This window comes from Nomascus leucogenys, chromosome 10 (genome assembly GCF_006542625.1).
Source record: "Nomascus leucogenys isolate Asia chromosome 10, Asia_NLE_v1, whole genome shotgun sequence".
In the NCBI taxonomy this organism is placed as follows: domain Eukaryota; kingdom Metazoa; phylum Chordata; class Mammalia; order Primates; family Hylobatidae; genus Nomascus; species Nomascus leucogenys.
In genome coordinates this window covers 34773469-34794570 of record NC_044390.1, presented here as the reverse complement: position 1 = coordinate 34794570, position 21102 = coordinate 34773469, and the positions used below count along the sequence as shown (strand labels likewise).

At 39.7% G+C, this 21102-nt stretch overlaps 1 protein-coding gene across 3 annotated transcripts in view; it reads right to left on the bottom strand.

Annotated features, from left to right (window-relative positions):
- Nucleotides 1-4084: 4084 nt before the first annotated feature.
- The window catches only part of PTPRB (protein tyrosine phosphatase receptor type B), a 122232-nt gene continuing 105214 nt past the window's right edge, over nucleotides 4085-21102 (bottom strand). For 2 of the 3 annotated variants that reach the window (XM_003259537.3, XM_003259538.3), the window contains 3 exons: nucleotides 20279-20414; nucleotides 12719-12839; nucleotides 4085-9721 (listed from right to left, as the gene is read on the bottom strand). In XM_003259537.3, the coding sequence (XP_003259585.1) occupies nucleotides 9699-9721; nucleotides 12719-12839; nucleotides 20279-20414 (280 nt within the window). In that variant the 3' untranslated portion in view covers nucleotides 4085-9698. Of the gene's footprint in view, nucleotides 9722-12590; nucleotides 12840-20278; nucleotides 20415-21102 lie in introns of those variants that run through there. The other variant, XM_030819987.1, reaches the window with a different exon arrangement.

Genomic DNA, 21102 nt, shown 5'->3' with positions numbered 1-21102 from the left:
ACCACGTCCAGCTACTTTCTTGTATTTTTAGTAGAGACAGGGTTTCACCATGTTCGCCAGGATGGTCTCGATCTCCTGACCTCGTGATCCACCTGCCTCAGCCTCCCAAAGTGCTGGGATTACAGGCGTGAGCCACCGCACCTGGCCTACCTTGTCTTTTTAAGCTTCAATTTCTTTGTCTCCAAATAGGTATAATAACAAGAGTTGTATAAAGAGTTGAATTAGATGAGACATATAGAACATTTGGTACACAATTAGTGCATAATGTGCATTAGCCATTGTTCCTATTCTGCTAAATTTTGGGCCATTCTCCAGTCTTTTCTGTGTGTCTACCTCTGCATTTGTAAAGTTGAGGATATTAATCTGTATTGTATGGAAGTTGAAGGCACTCAAAAATAGCCTCAGGTGCCTTTTATTTTTTATTATTATTATTATTATTATTGTTGTTATTTTTTTTTAGACAGAGTCCTGCTCTGTCGCCCAGGCTGGAGTGCAGTGGCACGATCTTGGCTCACTGCAACCTCCGACTCCTGGTTTCAAGCGATTCTCCTGCCTCAGCCTCCTGAGTAGCTGGGACTACAGGCACCCACCACCATGCCCAGCTAATTTTTGTATTTTTAGTAGAGATGGGGTTTCACCATGTTGGCCAGGATGGTCTTGATCTCCTGACCTCATGATGCGCCCACCTCATCCTCCCAAAGTTCTTGGATTACAGGTGTGAGCCACTGTGCCCGGCCTTATTAGTATTTTTAAACTTATTTTTGGTTCAGGTTTGTTATCCAGGTAATCTTGTGTCACAGGATTTTGCTGTACAGATTATTTCGCCAAGTACCTTGGGTGCCATTTAAAAGTAAAAAGCTCTGTCTAAATCAGTGGTCCCCAACCTTTTTGGCACCAGGGACCAGTTTTGTGGAAGAAAATTTTTCCATGGACTTGGGGGGTGTTGGAAGGAGGGGGGATGGTTTCGGGATGAAACTGTTCCACCTCAGATCATCGGGTGCTAGATTCTCATAAGGAGTGCTCAGCCTAGATCCCTCACGTATGCAGTTCATAACAGGGTTTGCAGTCCTTTGAGAATCTAATGCCACTGCTTATCTGACAGGAGGTGGAGCTCAGGCAGTAATGCTCTCTCACCCATTGCTCACCTCCTGCTGTGCAACCTGGGTTCCTAACAGGCCACAAACCAGTACCTATCTGTGGCCTGGGGGTTGGGGACCCTTGCTTTAAATGTTACAGCTTTTAATGACCATCCTAGAGGTTGAACTTCTGGTCCCCTTAAACAGGTCTTGGAATGTCTTCCTCTTGGGTTGAATTTGAAAATCCTCTGCTATTACAAGAGGTCTAAGACTGCTAGTAGCTCTTTCAGACCTGACTCTCACCTTTAATTTTACTCCCCCGTTGTCTTCTCCTCATAGTCCTCCACTAAAGCCTGAACAACAAGGTAGGACCATTTGTTTTATTTCCCCTTCTGTCCTGGCTCATCTTTCTTTATTGCCGATGTGTTACTCTTTGCAGGTAGACAGTTGTTTCCTCCCCCAGCTATCTGTTCTGAGTCAGGGAGAAACGTCAACTTGGGTGTCAACTAAGTTAGTGGTCATTGCAAAGTTCTTTAGGAAAAAAAAAATGTCTTAAAATGTTTAAATTTATATGTTTTACAAATAGTATTATCTGATTAAAGCATAGACTTAGAAATATTCCCTGGCTTCTGAACTTCTCCACTCTTATTGCACTGTGTTTCTATGGTTGTATTGTCAGCTTCTGTGATTTTTGTTGTTGTTGTTGTTTACTATAACTCTTTGGCAAGACTTAAGATATAGAAACTTCCTGGCCACCAATGGCTTGCCGCAGGATAATAGAGATAGGAAACATATTTCATTGCCAATTCTTAAGACGTAAATAGATGCCAAGTTTCTTCCAGGGGCCAAAGAGGAAAGTACTTTTATATTAAGATAATTTACACAAAGGTTGTTGCATCATTAAAATTGTTGAAGAAAAATTATTCATGACACTTGTTAAAGACAGCAAGGCAGGCTTTATTTAAGAGGGGCCATAGTAGTAAGTATAAGGACATCTGCAATGGAGTTTTGCAGTAGGGGAGAGAAATTGGACTCATCTTCAACTTCGGCAAGGACGAGTGGGGATTAAATTAAAAAGGAAAATTAAACTTTCCTATTTAAAGCAGGAGCAGGATGGGAGGTCAGTGAATGAAAACTCAGTAAGAGGAAGAGGAAACGTCAGGGGTAAAGGGAATTCCTGCTGAAGGCAGGCCAGGGTGATAAAATATCAAGGGTGGTCAGGTACCTAGGTTGGGGGATTTTCACTAACCTGACTTTAAACTAGAGTCTACAAGGACAGAGAGGGAAGCCCAAGGGTGGGCCTAGTCAGGCAGAGGACACTGAGGAACCTAACTAAAGTTTTGGTCAAAGGAGAATTTATTGTCACAACAAATCCTAGAAAAAAAGCACGCTTCATTCATATCAACAGTTCTCTATTATAATAGTAAAATTTTCCTTGGAAAATACTGGATTGGGAGCTATTTTAGTGAGCACAGCCTTTGGGGTTTGTTACCTCCTTTGGTGAGGAGGTAAGTGTTGGTTAACTTCTATACAGAACCATTCCTGCATGGTTTTCTCTTACGATTCAGGCTTGGATTCTACCAGTTAGTTTTTACGCTTCTATTATGAATGATCCTTTCATCAGCAGCATCAAAAGTCTTGCCAGTTCTCTGAAAATCTAGCTGTAGAAACTCTTCTGGATTCTAGAAGGTTTGATACAATTAGTTTCAATAATGTTTTATAATAATATTGTGTTAGAAAAATCCTGCCTTTTCCTTTTATATGTAATATTATTTCAGATTTAAGATTGTGATGACTTTTGTTCAGGTATGACTCTTAAATGCAGCCTGAGATTTGTTTAATACATGGATGTTTCCAGACATATGAGATACCAAAAAAAGAGGATTAACCATGCAAAACATTAAAGGTTCCACTGACAGTTCTGCCTTAGTGTTGGAAATAGCTATTGTGTACATTGGCTTCTGAGCAGCTTTCTTAAACTCCTGGCCTCGAGTGATCCTCATGCTTCAGCCTCCCAAAGCACTGGGATTACAAGTGTGAGCCACTGTGCTAGCGATGAGTAGCATTTTTATTTGTCTGTATTTACATATGAACAGGTCCTCCCCCTGAGTAATAGGAAAACCAGGTTTGATTTCAGCATTGTCTTATTTTGCTGTATTATTTTTATTTTTATATTTTATTTTATTTGCTGTATTGCTTTTAAACTTGTATCTTGGTTTCCTACATTCTTGGTCCCAAGTTGGCCCTTCCAGCTCTAATATTTTATGATTATGGAAGATATATCAGCAAAATTACCAAGTGATTAGTTCAAATTGCAATACTCTCTTTTTCTTTAAGAATAAATTCTGTCAAATAGCTACTTTGGAAAAAAAAATCTAGCTTCATAGATCAATTTATTTTGTTAACCTACTTCTTTGAATCCAGAAACTGTTTTAAAAGGAAGGATTGCTTTGATTTAATGATTTTATTTGTAAATCTGCTACTGTACTTTTTTTAAAAAATAAAGGTTTCTGTGAACAAGTTATAGAAAAATGAAATATTGGAGTTGTGAAGGACAGTGATCTTTCCACTAAAATATGAAAAAGGCAAAAGGGCAAACTCATAACTCTGGAAATAGGCACGGCGTCTCTTTACCAAATGTCACACTGTCTGCAAATGTGTGAAGTGTCTCTGAAGGGCTCAGTGGCGATCTAGCCAGGGCAGTACCTCTGAGAGTACACCAACACTGTTGGTAACAGATGACATTTTGGTTATTAATGAAGTAAAGAACTGAAAACAGGAATTTAGTTGGAGACAGTCAGCTGGAGAGTCTATTATATGTACACAATACTGTAGGTAACCAACTCAGTACTTACAGGACTAAAGGTTAAGACAACTGTATTCTTCATGATAATGTCTTGGAAGATTTTTCTCATTTTAAAGCTGTCACTTTTGGCCTTTCTCCTGAACAGACAGATAACGAAAATTGATAAATGAGGAGCAGGTGAATAGAAGACAGAGCACTCTCCTTCAACAAACTGCAGTTTTATTCCTGTACTAGTGAGAATGTATGCCAGATGCTATATAGATTTTTTTACCACAGTTACAAATATAAAAATATATTAAGCAAATACATAATTTAAATTGAAAGACTAAGGAAGTTCTTTGTTCAAAGACAGTTAGTTAGAAACACTATATTGTGGGTAGATGCTATAATATGAAAAAATAGAATCATCTGCCATCTTAACTGGATTTTCAGAGAAATAATAAATGATATTAAAAACATAAAAGTGCTGTATTATAGAACATAAAAAGTTCAGTTGCTGTATTTACTGACATTATTTATGCTTCACACAAATGAAGGAACGGCTGGATTAACCTGCATGGGCAGCAGCATTATTGGACACTGACTACCTAACATGCAAAATATCAGGCCAGGAGCAATTTCAAGAAGTGTGTGTAGAATGTCTATGAGCTGTGCACTAATTTCCACAAGGTAGGAGTTGAGACGAGATTAAAGACTTGGTCCTTGTTCCTGAAGAATTTATAAGCTCAATAGTCCTGTGTAGAAAACCAGAAATACTCTTCCAGTAGAGCACTGGTGCACCCTCTTGTCAACGTGGCAGACTAGGACATTCCACAAAGGCTGGTACAGGCTTTCCTACTAACCTGCAGATGGAATGCTGTCCAACTCTGCCACAAACTCTTAAAGCCACAATTTCATGTGTTCCTTTCTTGACAGAGGTGCTTATCTACGCACACAGCTATTAGAACATCTCAGCATAACTGAAAGCTTGTTCTTGGGGTGAGGATATTATTTATTAAAACAGCTATAACCAATTCTTTTTGTGACTGTTCTAGAAGGGACACATTGCATTTGTCTGACATTATTCACAGTTTTGAATAACTTATTTTGGTGTCTTATATAAGATCATGTGAATTGGCATAGAGGTTATAAAAATAATCTTTGGTAAACCTGTTAATCTCTTATTTCCATTACGTAAGCTTCTATTTTCAGAGCATTCACCAACAATTTCTTTATTTAATAAGTGTATCTTATATAGACAATCTTTTAAAAAATAAAATGCCTTATTTGTGTTGCATACATTTATTCCGAGGGAGCCTCCCTACAAGTCAAGAGTATTCTCTTAGCCAGAAATACTTCTATTGCTAGAAACATTTTTAGAACAGAACAGATTTTTCCTGTTATCATGGCTGCATCAAATGTTACCCTGCATTTTAACTAAAATGGCCAAACATTTTCAAAGTCATCATGCACTACAAGAATCTAAGGCAGTGTGTCTAAAGTGCCAAACCCAGTACATTTAGTTAAATATCTGGTCAATTCAAAAAGCAAAATAAATTGATTCAATTGTTTAATCAGTTAAACCATCTGGCCAACATAGAGTGAATCCTCAAAAGGGCAACATGTCCTAATAGAAACATATCACAGGATTGTCCAAGCACACCCAGGCCACACAGAAGAGATGCCATTTTCTCTTCATGATGATGTCTGGTTAGATTCTCTTTTGCAAACATTTTCTCTGTGCATCATTTCACTTGCTTTTTGCAGTCATCGTTTACAGATTTTCCTTTGATAGAGAACGTTCTTTGAATACCTGATGTAATTCTAAATTTCAGGTTAAAAATAGCAGGGCAGAAAATTAGCACGGCATTTTCTCCTTCAACTCTTCAGGAATGAGGTAAGCTTGAGGGCTTGCTCACTGCAACTTGGAGGGGGATCAGTCATTCCTTATTGCCACTCTGTCTTGGCTAATCAGTTATAATATTTTCATTTCCTCAATGAAATGGAACGCAGAAAGCCCTTGAACTGCTGTCATATACAAACAGTTTATTACCTATTGATTTTCACCAGGTCAGGTTTGGTCTGGCTCATGTTTGTAAACTAAAACTCTAGAGTGTCTCAGAGTTTGGGCTCAGATACTACCACTGGTGTTGTGCAGATCTGGTAGCTTTATGATTTCAGGATTCCAACCTCAAAGAATTCTTAGAAAGCTGAGTGAATGAGAATTTAGTATATGGCCAATAATATTATTGCAAAAGGTAAGGAAAATATTTAACATAAGAAACTGGATCCTTAGACACCAAGGCAAGAGAATCAGCATGTGAAGGGTAGCATGTGAGGTCTATTTTTATATTGCTGGATATCTGTTAAATGGTTTAATATTATTTTCACGTGTCATTTTGGGCTTTCTTCCGAGAGGTGATTACAAAATTTATCAAAGACCCTCCCAAAGAAAACTGCCCCGAAAATGTCTGTGTGCTGTGTGCCTTTTAGTATTTAAAAGTGAAATTGGCCAGGTGTGGTGGCTCACTCCTGTAATCCCAGCACTTTGGGAGGTTGAGGTGGGTGGATCACCTGAGGTCATGAGTTCAAGACCAGCCTGCCCAACATGGTGAAACACCATCTCTACTAAAAACACAAAAATTAGCCAGACGTGGTGGCAGGCACCTGTAATTCCAGCTACTTGGGAGGCTAAGGCAGAATTGCTTGAACCTGGGAGGCAGAGGTTGCAGTGAGCTGAGATTGTGCCATTGCACTCCAGCCTGGGCGACAGAGCAAGACTCCATTTCAAAAAAAAGTGAAATTATGGTCATCTCTTTGATGATGTGGAACCTGAAAGGACTATGAAATTATACTCATGGGTATAAAAGATAATATGAACAGTAGATAAAAATCACATTCAACTGGGAAAACAAACATATTCAAGTAGGAGGAGTGGGGCAAGTAGTAAAACAGAGGGACTCAGAGGTTTAAGGGATAGAGAATTACTTAGGACAAATATGTGCAAGCCCAGGTAAGAGAGGTGAGTCTTTGAAAATTCTGATTCAAGAGCTGAACAATTGGCTGCTTTCCAGAGAACAACAGAGTGATAATACAAAATTGATTTAATGAGATGAGATGAAAGGAGTTAATTATAACGAACTTGGAAGAATAATTATTAAGATGCTAGATGGGACTCTCCCAAGATTTGATAGCTCAAAAGCACTTTGAAGCCTTGATGATTAAAGTGTACTGCACAGGTGCACAGACAGGATGCCTACCAAGGCAGGAAATGGAGTGTTTACCAAGACATAACACATGATGCAATTAAATGAAAATAAATCCAATAGAGCTGAATGTCAAGGAAAACTTTTTTTCTCCTAAATTCAATAAATAAATCAATTATATATGTAGTCTTCCTGGGAGTAGGAGCGAATAGTGAAATATTTGTTGCTACGAAGGTTTAAAATTGGGTGTAGGGTAGGAATAAACATTTCCTGGGTTGGATTAGACTAAAAAAACCTACAGTTTTTCCCTGTCATGTCCATTTACATAATTCTGATACTACCCTAGATGTTGCCAGAGTACGTGAGTGTTATTTACTATTACAGATGTTAGGTTTTTTTATGGTTTTAACTCCTGGTTCGTGCAATTAATTGCTCTCTCTTCTAGATCCAGAGGTTTGCTATTGAAGTAGCATTAGCACTTTCCAGTGTGTGGCCTGTGGAAGGTGACCACTGCCCTAGACCGGCTCAGTTATCCCATTCCCTTGATGAGGCTCTCAATTTAAGTTCAGTTGAAGATAGTAACAACAGTTCTAACTTTGAGGATTCTCTTTATGTGAGTAGAAATGTGTAGATTCTGGAACAGTGCCTAGCAGGTTGCAGATACTTACTAAAAGTTTTCTGAGTGAATGAAAAGTCGAAAATGAATGTATCCTTCCAAGCATTAATGTACTTTGTATCAAGCAACATTAGTGTAAAATTCTGCTTTTTCTCTTGCTTTTTCTTTTCAATGTAGGAAAGGTGATTTCTAATAGATGCCACGCATTGTAAATCTCTGACCTCTATTTTCTCGCTGGTGGTACATCTACTGCACTTACACATATGTTGTTCCTTTTCATTTCCAGAAGATTCACTTAGTTCCTTGATACAGAATCAGAGCTTAAGACTGTCATTTCACAAGGGCATTGAGCACAATGAAACTGAATCTTTGAAACTTATGATTATGCTTCACATTTTTGTAAACTTCAAATAACCTTGGAAAAATTTCCAGATTGGGTGTAGAGTTATTTAATTATAAAGAACTATTTTAGGTATAGTCAATGATTTTCAATTATTATGTCAATTACATTCATTGTATTACTTATGTACTTTATGGTAGGTTACAAAAATATATACTTTGAAAAGAAATGTACTCTTTATGCAAAGGAAGCTATGCCATCAACAAACTTGACCTCTAATTCTCAAGTTTATTACAGAAAAATTTGCAGTGTGAAAAAGGCAAACATCTCCAGCTCATCTTCTCAGGTATCTATGAAGATTCCATACAAACACCTTTCAAATTTTTCCCAGGAATGCTCTCGGAACTGGACCTTGATGAAGGAAATACTCACTTTTGGACTCACTGGAATTTGTTACAGTCAAAGTAAGGCACAAATATTGAAGATAAACTTGGTACAGTATGTAGTGCCTTTTGTTATTAAATGCAACTTTGGGTGACAACTTGACATTTTGACTTCATTGATTTACTAAAAATAGTTTTGAAAATTTTACTGAAGACCACTGTTTTTGTTTTTGCTATTGTTTTTAAATTTACTATATATGACATTTGTAGTCATTTCTATGAAAATGTTGGCATTAAGCCTTTTAATCAGGGGCACAATCTGCCACTATAATATTCTTTTAATGGGAAATCAAGTAGGAGTGGATAATTGTGACTTTTCTAGGAATGGAGACCACTGAAAATGAGACAGAAACTAGTGTGTATAAATACAGTATGGGTGTGGATGTTCACACTCCACACCATGAATGCAATGAAAGGATCTCTAATCACTATAGAGAGTGCTTTGCATGTTATGTTTCCAGTCTGGGTACAGCTGGCATCTTATTAACAAAAGGAATTCATCACTTCTGTTTGGAATCATTCTCTATCAGAACCCTTAACCCTGCACCCTAGCATCCTGGGCTTGCACTGCAAGTTACATGATCCCTGAGCTGACCACTTTGGCTTGAATCCGTGGAAGGAGAAAGGAGAGAGAGCAACTAGTTCCGACACAACCATCTAGTTCAGCTTTGGTACTGCTTAATTCTTTTTTCTCCCTCCCTCTAATCCTTTTTTTTTGACTGTCACATTCGTCCTAATAGCAAGTTAGGACATGCCTGTTGGCTCTCGAGATTCATGGGACAGCAATGCAGCAAATCTAGCCATAGTATTTGCTCTCTCTAGGCCTGCCCTTTATCCTGTCCAGTGAATATCAAAACAGGTAGAAAACATGGCCTGAAGGATTGTCTCTGCCACCACCTCCATATGCATTTTACCAGTAGTCCTGTCATACAGGTTGAATTAGTTTATGTAGAACAAGTCATGAATACTTTAGTGTGGAAAAATAGTATTATATAAAGCTTAATATTAAACATTATGAAAAATACATATTTACAGAAGAAACTACAAAATACAACTATGTACAATAATATCTGTTACCTTTAAATTATATAAAATTTTAAACATTCTCCAGATTAATAAATTATACATAGTATCAACAGAAATAGCTGGCACCTCTGTAGGGCATGAAGCAAGTTTTTAAAAACAAATCACACAGTGAATAATTTTTATCCAGGAGCTCTTCAGGTACATTCTCAATGCCTTGAATAGACTGGATCTGAAAGGAAGAACACTGTAATTAGAGACTGCCACAGGGTGTGTCATAATTGTTTGCTCTGTTTATGAAAATTACCAATGTGAAAGACCAGCAGAAACACATAGCTCAACCTAGTTTAAGATGAGACCATTCCTATTGGGACCAGGTAATTCCATTTAGAAACACAGATTATTAGACTTGGAAGGGACTAGTGATTCTAGCCCATCGCCTCTGTTTTTATGGATGAAGCCATAGGCCCAGAGAGGCAGAGTAATTTACTCAGGGTTACACAGCTTGTTACAGCTAGTTAGTTCGAGAGTTCGGACTTGAATCTTAGCCTTCAGGTACCTGGTGGTTATCCTTTTCTATACCATGGTTAGTTAGCTTCTTTTAGGAGTGCTCAAGATTACTCTAAAAAAAGATTCTTAAGTCAAAACAAGACAAAGGAACCTCCAAGATCCCTCAGAACTTGCTCATACTGAAGCCTCTTAAGGAATCTCCCATGCAAAAACCTTAATTTACTGTACAGATAAACTAGGGTGTAATTTGTAATTATTTATAATACAAAAGAATTACCTGATTTACAAAGGACTCCTCTAAATAGTAGCTCTTTATTTGTGCTTTACAGATTGCTAACTCATTAACATACTGGCTAGGCTGGGTGGTAGAGAGAACTAAGTAAAAGATTAGGAGATACTACCTGTTGAAGATCATTTAGAATGGAGATAAGAGGGTATGAAATAATGTTTGTCAAAGAAAGATTATCTGATTTATAGAGAGATACCAGTCCACATGGCAAGGAATTGTGGCAGCATCTGCCCACAGCCATGTGAACAAGCCATTATGAAGCGAGTCCTCCAGCCCTAGTCAAACCTTCAGATAATGGCAGCCCCAGTCTAAGTCTTGACTGTAACCTCCTGAAAGACTCTGGGCCAGAACCACCAGTGAGATAATAAATGCTGATTTAAACTGCTAAATGTTGGGGTAATTGGTTAGGCAGTAATAGATAACTAATACAGTCCTCCTTTACATTTGCAATTTGCCTATGTGATAACTTAGGTCTTCATGATGGCCCAGAGTAAGACGAGGCATGAGGACCCTTCTCGTCATTTAATTATTGCTTGACCAGAACTGTGCCTTGAAAGGTTTGTGTTTTTTTTCTATTGAATTTCCCATTTGAAAAGTATTATGTGCTTATTCTAGAATATTTATAAGATACAAAAAATAGAAGGAAAAATAATATATTTTTCTAATGTTCAGGGAAATTTATATTTTCTCCAGCTTTTTCCTTATGCGTTGTTTTTGTTTTACATCCTGCTTTTCTTTCTTTATGATAAATACCCATGATATTATAACATCCTCAAAAATAGCATTCTTTTGTTTGTTTGTTTTTTCTTTCTTTTTTTTTTTTTTTTTGAGATGGAGTCTTGCTTTGTGGCCCAGGCTGGAGTGCAGTGGCATGATGTTGGCTCACTGCAACCATCGCCTCTCGGGTTCAAGCAATTCTCCTGCCTCAGCCTCCCAAGTAGCTGGAACTACAGGCACACATCACCATGCCTGGCTAATTTTTGTATTTTTAGTAGAGATGGGTTTCACCATGTTGGCCAGGTTGGTCTTGAGCTCCTGACCTCAGCTGATCACCCACCTTGGCCTCCCAAAGTGCTGGGATTACAGGCGTGAGCCACTATGCCCAACCTGTTTGTTTTTTGAGATACAGTCTTGTGCTATCACCCAGGTGGAGTGCAGTGACACAATTACAGCTCACTGCAGCTTTCAACTCCTGGGCTCAAGTGATTCTCCTGCCTCAGCCTCCCAAGTAGCTGGGACTACAGGTGCACACCATGCCTGGTTAATTTTTAAATTTATTGTAGAGAAAGGGTCTCACTTTGCTGCCCAGGCTTGTCAAACTTTTAGCTACGAAAAGCTTCATGCATAATTTTTTTTTTTTTTTTGTATATAGTGTGGTAGGAGAAATACAAGGTCACAAGATAAGAACATATGAAGGACCCTGATACCTCGATTGCCAAATTCTTTTCCAGAGGGATTTTACAATTTGAACTAGTTGTGATTTCAAAGCATCCACCCCAGTAGTGAAGCTTTTATTGCTTGGAAAAGAAAGGTTAAGCAGTCCTTCATAGCAGGCATCCTCAGCTAGGCTGGAAGAGATACCTTGTGAAACTGCTGCTCAGCTGCAGGAACCCCCTCCCCACCCTCCCTCTCTTCCCCGTTGCCACTCTTTATGGGTAGGAGAAGAAATAGGTGGTGTACATTGGAAGAGCTTTAGGTTATTAATGGTTTCCAGAATCTTTTTCTTTTTTCTTTTTTCTCTTTTCTTCCCCCCTCCCCTCTCCTCTTTTCTTTTCTTTTTTTTTTGAGACAGAGTCTCACTCTTGTTGCCCAGTCTGGAGTGCAGTGGTGGGATCTCGGCCCACTGCAACTTCTACCTCCCAAGTTCAAGCAGTTCTGCCTCAGCCTCCCGAGTAGCTGGGATTACAGGCGTGAGCCCCCATGCCTGGCTCTTTTGTATTTTTAGTACAGATGGGGTTTCATCATGTTGGCCAGGCTGTTCTCGAGGTGATCTGCCCGCCTTGGCCTCCCAAAGTGCTGGTATTACAGGCATGAGCCACTGCACTCAGCTAGAATCTTTTTCTTTTCTTTCTTTTTTCTTTGAGACAGGATCTTGCTTTGTCACCCAGGCTGGAGTGCAGTGGTACAATCTCAGCTCACTGTAGCCTTGACCTCCCGAGCTCAAGCGATCCTCCCCCTCAGCCTCCCAAGTAATTGGGACTACGGGCATGCGCCATGATGTCTGGCTATTTTTTTTTTTTTTTTTTTAGTTTTTTGTAGAGATGAGATCTCCCTATGTTGCCCAGGCTGGTTTCAAACTCTTAGGCTCAAGTGATCCTCCTGCCTCAGCCTCCCAAAGTGCTGGGATTACAGGTGTAAGCCTCTATGCCTGGCCAGATTGACCATATCTTGAAGAATGAACTTGGGGAAGTGAGTGAAGTAAGTGCCTACCTCTGTGATACTCTGGATTCACATTTTCATAGATTGGAAACAAGGGGTTTTCTTGTTCACTCCGTAGCTTTCTTGCTCTGAGGACATCTCTTACACACTGATGTAGGTAGACATATTGACACTGTGGAAAAGCAGAAACATGTCAGCGGAGGGCCTGTTCTCATGCATAAGAAAGATGAGAGACTCACAAACTGTTGGCAATGATGGGATTATATAGTTAGCAAATTTCTTGATCATCACTTCACTAATGGTCTCTGGTTAATAAAAGAGTGACTGTCTTTTATTACCACTGAAAAGAGAACAATGGTAATGGGCAGAGAGGTGGCATTTTTCATTATATATATATATATATATATATATATATATATATATATATATATATATTCTGTGAGAGCCTACAACTGTGTCTAGTACATAGTAGGTCCTTCACAAATTCAGTAGATGAACGAATGCCAGACACTCCTATGTAGCTTACATAAATTACCTCATTTAATGATTTCAACAACCTTGTGAAGTAAATAGAATTATGAGTATAAACTGAGACTCAAAAGTAACTTCTCCAAGGTCACACAGCTAAGAAATGGGGCCCTAGGGTTTGATCTTGGAGAGGTGACCTCAAAGTTCATGTCTTTTTCACTACACCAGTTTTCTTAGATGAATCCCAATTTCATTGCATTACTGAATGAGAAAATCATTTCACTGCATACTCTGCTGGTTTGTTCCCTTTATGCTAGGAAGATAGTGAAAAAAAGGAGGTGTGTACAATAAGCCCCGCTGGGTGCTGGACTGTTAGTTCTTTGAGTGCAAGGTCAGTGTCTCATCCACCTCTGTTCTCTCAGCATCTGGGTCTGCCACGTGGAAGAATCTCAAAGATGTTGGCTAACTGCAGAGAACTACAAGGGTTACATAGCGAGGACAGACCCATCTGTTGGCTATTTGAGAATTTACTACTTTTGAAATAGATACAGAAGAGTCAGTGCTTTGGTGACCATAAAGACCTCCACTGCCACTGTGTCTCAGCCACAGGCAGTCAAGCTTGTGCATTGGGCCCCCTTCCTTATACTCCCTGAGTTCTCTTATAAGGAAATTGATTTCTGTGGAACCTTCCCTTGCTGATAACTTCCCTTGCTGAGCAACTGCTCAGAGGGAGTTGTGAGCAGTGAAGGAGACTGGGCTCTCAGCAGCCTCCAGCCAGGCCAGGCTGAGCCATCAGGCTTCTGGGGATCCCAGTTTCCCCACTTATTAAACAAGGAGGCAAAGGTCTCTTTTATAGCTAACGTCCTTTGTCTACTAAAGGATATAGATTGATGTCAGACAGATATTGAAAAATATTTCCAGACCTTGTGTTTAAGGCAATCAGTGTAGTCAGTCTTAAAGTATTTTAGAGGTTTGAGATACAAAGTAGAACAATTAGCTCTTTCCTAACAGTCTTTCCAAGTAAACAGGTACTTATTTTTATGGGTTGGCACTAGATACTGTCCCTGATTGGAAGCTAGCCTGGCCAGCTCTCCATGGGACTATATGAGGTAGGTCTGGTATAATCAGTAGATAAGAACATTTAATCTAATTATTTTTTAAGAGACAGGGTCTTGTTCTGTCACCTAAGCTGGAGTACAGTGACACAATCATAGCTCACTGCAGCTTTGAACTCCTGGTCTTAAGTGATTCTCACACCTCAGTCTCCTGAGTAGCTGGGATTATAGGTATGGACTATTAGGCCTGGATAAATTTAAAAAAATTTTTTTTAGAGACAGGGTCTTGCTTTGTTGACCAGGCTGGTCTGAAACTCCTGGCCTCAAGCCATCCTCCTGCCTTGGCCTCCCACGGTGCTAGGATTACAGGTGTGTGCCACTGTACCCAGCCTAGAAAAGGACATTTTAAACAAATCAATAAGAAGTGAGGCCTGCAATAATATTGATAACTAACTAACTATTCTGTGCTTTTCTGCTCACAGACCTTTGTCATTTATTATGAATGTTATATGCAATCTCAATCATCTGAGAATGGTTGTTAGTATAAAGCAGTCTCTTTTTGCTACCTTAAAAAGGATCCACCAAATTATAGGCTGACACCTCCCTGTTTCCTCCCACCCAAAGCATAATTCATCTTTTCAATTCTACTGGGATATTACATTACTTTGGGACCTTAGAGGTAAGCTGTGAATGAACTCTAGTACATCTGTGCTATGGCCTATTAATAAGTTATTTAACAATGATTCACCATGGGCTTTGAAACAAGTTAATATCCATTAATTTGCCTTGCCTTAAATATAAATTCTTCTTTTCCCAATAGAACATCCCTTTGAAAATGATTACTACTAAAACGGTGAGATTGTTAATGTGCTTCTCACTTTATTCTTAATGAAAAGTAGACAAAATATATGAATCTCAGATCACAAACGATAATTTTTTCTTAACTGGTGAAGGCTTGGCTTAGTGTTGACACATTCAGTTCCATTCAATTTCATCAATATTTGGAGTATTAGATATTATTTATAGTATTACAGTCTTTTTGTGATCCCTGAGTGCATGGCTTAGTATTTAGTGAACAAATACCTATAAGATGATAAATGTAAGATAAAATTGTGTATAACGTTTCATACAGGAGAGAAAGCCATTAGGTTCACTTTGAGGGGAGGAAACTATCAAGCTAAAGAGAAAAGGTGATATTTATAAGAATTCAAGCAAAGAAGTAAGGCAACATACATAAAATTTCACATATATTCTGAAAACCATGAGAAGTCTAGTGCAGCTAAAATGCTGGTGGCGTGGGTCATGGGAAACCCCTCGAACAATGTCCCAAATGGAACCTGAGGTCCTTAGTCCTACAACATCTCAGTGTTTCCTTTCCAGGAGAAGCAAATGAGATTGAGACTGTGACTATCATCTATTGTTCTTTAACAGGTTACTGCTCCCTGAATGTGTTTCTCAGGGTCAGGCTGCAAATTTCCCTCAAAGCAGCATAAAAGAAGAAGGGACACTCACAAATCCCCTGACCAATGCCTCTTTGTTTAGAAATGCTTGCTGTTTGAAAACTTCTGAAGACCTGCATCCCTTTGTATCTCAAAGACAGAGGTAAGTTGAAGTTCACTGTCACCATGGACCCAGAAAAATAATACAAGGGGTCCAAATGTCCTCTGTCTTTTGTTGAAATAGTCACCCACAGGGGCTCAGCCACAGATCACACCCCTCTGCACCCACTCCCATTACCAAATGCCAGCTCTAGCACCAGGGATTCTGAACCTGTAGAAACAACTCAACTTCAGCAGAGGCTTAAAGCAAGGCAGATGATACTAGGTTGATGCAAAAGTAATCACGGTTTTTGCCATTAAAAGTAATGCAATTAAATGCCATTAAATGCAATTTATGCATTTAAATGCCATTAAAATGCAATTAATGCCATTAAAAGTAATGGCAAAAACCGCGATTACTTTTGCACAAACCTAATACCTAGATAGCATTTGGAATTTTGTTTGAGAAAAAAGGGAGAGAGAAAATTTTATCTTACTGCAATGTTTACTATGATGGAAAGACTGAAAGTGGATTCTGGCCCAGGTGGGTAAACCTTCCTTAATTTGGCAGACACTAAACACTGGTGGTGGCTAGTACAATGACATGAAGCTGGAGGAGTAAGCTGGGGCCAGGTTATAAAGACACTTGTACCCAGGATGAGGTTTGAACTTCATTTTACAAGCAGTGGTGAGCTTTTCACGATTTTTTTGCAGGGAGCTGGCAGAGTCAGCAAGGGAACTTTGATGGTGGCAGTGGTGGCGAAGGATCATTAGGGCAGAGCTGAAGGCAGGAGACCCACTAGGAGGCTACTCATTAGCAGGGCTAATGAGACTTGATAAAGGGCTGTGCAAGGGCAGTGGCAGTGGGATGAGGGGCTAGCTCCAAGGGAAGGAAAGGACTTTGTGACTGCTTGGATGTGAGAACTGGAGGAAAAGAAATCTACTCCATTGAGCTCAGGAGTTTCTGCCTAGCCTGGTCAACATAGTGAGATCTTGTCTCACCACGTAAATAAACAAACAAAAAATAGAAATAATAAATGCACATATCCATGCATGTAAGCATGCCAGGTGTGGTGGTGCACACCTGTAGAAGATTGTTTGAGCCCAGTCTGGGCAACATAATGAGACTGCATCCCTTAAAAAATATAAGAAGTCAGCTCCCTGGCTTGGGCAAACACATGGATGGCAATACTATTAAATGAAACTGGAAGGTGCAAAAGCAGGAGGAAGGTTTTTGTTGTTGTTTTGTTTTTTGAAAGAGAATGAGTTTGGCTTTGATCTTTTTGAAGTTAGGCTGTAAGGCTTTTGGGGGGATCCATCTGGTAGGCAGGCATATACATGTATGCGGAAGCAGGAGATTAGATTTGGGTAACATGAGCATGTACGGGAATAGAGAATATCACAAAGAATGAAGACTGAGAGAAAGGGTGGTGCCTTGAGGACAAAACCTTGGGGAACTCAAACATTAAGAAGGCAAGCTGAGGAACTAAGCCGCAGTATCCTCAGTGAGGCAGGAGGAAAAGGAGAACAGAATAGGGAAAAGACAGAGTTATTTCTAAGGAGAAGGAGGAAGAGGAACATTGTGTTACCTCTGCTCTGAAAGTCAGCCAGTGATATAGACAGTAGAGTCCCTCCTAGTTGCCAAAATGCATCATGAGTTTGGGGCAGGTGTATGGAGGTGATACATGGCCCAAGAATCCTTTGACAATTACTAGAGCACACAAATACACACAGTTTGAGACTATTTACAATATGAGAACCTCCTCTTCCCCAAGTTACAAATTAGTTGGGGTTTGAGTTTGTGAAAGTGACAAACTAACAAAATATTAATGCTGACTTTTTAGCAACATAATTGTAGGATATTAGTTCATTCATTTAAAAGATTAAAAAATATTGAAGATATAGAAGAGGAAAACAGGTTCCCACCCTCTAGGAATGCATAGTCTTGTGGAGAAAGCTGAAGGATAATAATGATGATACAGGGTAATAGAATTCTGCAACCTTTGATGAAATAACAGCTAGGCAGAGGCCATCAGTGGCTGCTAAAACCATTAAGTGAAAGGTTGATGGGGATAATGAAGAGTTCAGGCTGACACTGCCTGAACTGTCAGTTTCCTCAGCGCTGAAAGAGAGACAGACATGGTGATCTGCCTTCTGATGTCATGCAACAGAAAGCCCTCAGCACCACCCACGAAGCATTGAGTTTAATCAGGCCTCTAGATCTAACCACCAGCTGACAAAATCCATGGGGAGTAGAGGAATACATCACCACCGTGAAAAAGCAATCAGCCACATCTAGAATGTGGGAGAATCTACCGAACAAATGATCTGGCTGCTTTAACAAATAAATATCATGGAAAACAAATGGGAGGGAGGATTATAGATTAAAAGATTTCAGAGACACTGCAACCAACTGAAATATGTAAACTCTGGATTCTAATGAAAACCAAATATAGTTTTTTATAAAATAATTTTTTGAGATAATTCGGGATATTTAAATACTGACTGGATATTAGGTGATATTTAGGAATTATGGTTAAGACATGTGATAATGACATTGTGGTCATAATTTTAAAGAGTCTTTATCTCAAATATATACATATATATGTATACATCTTCACATGTACACACATATATACCCATACATATGTATATATGCAATATGTAATATCACATGTGCACATATACACATGTACACATATATATGCAATATGACATGTATTACACATATGTACACATACATATGTGTATATATGTATATGTGTATTTAAGGATGAGATAAGTGGGATTTGCTTTAAAATATTTCAGTGTCTGGCCGGGTGCAGTGGCTCACGCTTGTAATCCCAGCACTTTGGGAGGCCGAGGCAGGCGGATCACGAGGTCAGGAGATCGAGACCACAGTGAAACCCCGTCTCTACTAAAAATACAAAAAAATTAGCCGGGCGTGGTGGCGGGCGCCTTTAGTCCCAGCTACTCGGAGAGGCTGAGGCAGGAGAATGGCGTGAACCCGGGAGGCGGAGCTTGCAGTGAGCCGAGATTGCGCCACTGCACTCCAGCCCGGGCGACAGAGCGAGACTCCATCTCAAAAAAATATATATATATATATTTCAGTGGGGTAATGTCATGGGGTAGGGGAACATTAAATGTGGGATACAGATGGGAAAAGAACACAGAATACTGATAATTGTAGAAGCTGGGGTTTGGGTACATGGAAACTCACTATACTATTTTTCCTAGTTTTGTGTATTTTCTTTTTAAAAATTTTTTGTGGAGATGGGCTCTTCCTATGTGGCCTAGGCTGGTGTCAAACTCCTGGCCTCAAGTGATCGGCCCCCGCCCCTCCCGGGCCTCCCAAAGCACCGGGATTACAGGCATGAGCCACTGCCACTGTGCCCAGCCATGTTTTGTATATTTTTTTAAAACAATTTCATAATAAAACATTCAAAATATGGTGGAATCATTGTTATAATGAAAGTACTCCCAGCCCAGGACAATAGTGGTGGCAGAGGTTCCTGCCTGCAGGAGGCAATGATGCCATTGTTTTGCCAAATGTGAGTTCTGCAGGATATTTTTACTTTTTATTTTCATTTCTCTGGTTCCATTGTTACTGGCGTGAATGCAGGATATTAATATGTGCTGCACAAGAAAAGAATTCAGGGGTCAAGGTGGTTTTGGGATTAGTGGGTTCAATAAAGCTCAAAGGGGGCCTTGGCTGCAGGAAGCTCTCTTTTTATGGAGCATTGCTGTCTGTGCATTGTCCTTGGGTACTATGGCTCTAGGAGGGGACACAGAAGCATATAGAACTTTTTACTTTTCCAACCATGGATTTTTTTTGTAATACAGAGGATTTTGCATAGTTACTTGGAGAAAAACTTGTGAAACACGAAGGTAAGAGAACTTGAGCCTTAGAAGGCATTGATGCGGAGGAGTGAATGCTTGGTCTCTATTGAGGAAGAGATCTGACCCTGAGGCTAGTACGCTTATAGCACACTCAAGGGCCCAGGTTTCTCTAGAATGGTGCCCAAGCCACCTCAGCCACTTCACGGCTGTGGGCTTTGTGCAAAGCCCGTAAGCTTTTGGACCTTCATTTTCTAGTCTGGAAGTGGAATATAATATGTCTCGCTTGGTTATTGTGAAAATTTAATGAGATAACATGTTCATAAATGCCCTGCAAATGTCAAAGTGCTTAAATGGAAGCACATGGTCTTTACCATCTACATACACTCCCTTGGGGTCTCCCGAAATGGGGGTGTAGGTGGAGGGAGTGGGGCTGGGGGAGAGAAGAGATTGGGATCTTTTTCTTTCCTAATTGAAGTTCTTATGCTCATCTGCCAGCCTATTTTAAAATGATCCCCAAGATGGTCACCTTCAAGACCAGTGAGATTTGTTTTAAAATAACAAGTCTTAGAAAATATCTATATTCAGTTCTTTTTTTCTCTTCCTAATGTGTCATAGTTATTTCCCCTTGTCAGATTAAAGTCCCGGATATTTTTTTGTGGGAATATAGTGGGGAGGAGGGTGGCCTGTAACTTTCAGTCTATAACTCTTACCTCAGTCTGGACCATGTGAACCCTGTGAAGTCTTAGGTCATGCACTGCTCCATAAATGTCCACAGAGTCTTTGGAGTCTAACTGCTGGAGGATTCGGTCCAATGCAATAAAGGTTCCAGTCCTACCCACACCAGCACTAGAAGAGATGGCAAAGGAAGATCGAGCCTTTTTATTAAATTTGCCTTTTGAGATTGCATCTAGTCTGGCACAATCTTTTTTTTCCCTTCCCAGTTATGGGAGAAGGTAGGAATATTTCTTTCTCTCATTGTGCTCTTTTTCTCTTAAATAAGTTTAACCTAGAGTCCCCCAACCCCGCCTCCCCACAGCCTTCTATCTCTTTCCACTCCCTTCCTGTCCCTCCTCCACTCTACCAGGGATAAGTACTGCTCTGCACTTACTGTGTGTCATTTCCACTCATGTTTTTAATACTTCTCCTACATACAGGTAAATCTATAAACAACATTTATGTTTCAAAAATCTACTGAAATGGTAACATACGTGCTTTAGGTATCTTTTTGTCAACTTTCCTACTCAATATTAAAGTTTTCAGATTTATGTATATTGCTACATATAGATCTTCTCCTTCCTTTCTTCTCTCCCTCCCTCCCTCTTTCCTTCCTTCACAGGATCTTGCTCTGTTGCCCAGGCTGGAGTGCAGTGGTACAAGCATAGCTCACTGCAGCCTCAACCTCCCAGGTCCAAGCAGTCCTCTCACCTCAGCCTCCTGAGTAGCTGGGACCACAGGCACGTGTAACTACTCCCAGCTAATTAAAAAAAAAAAGATTTGTAGAGATAAGATCTCCCTAATAGTTGCCCAGCTTGGT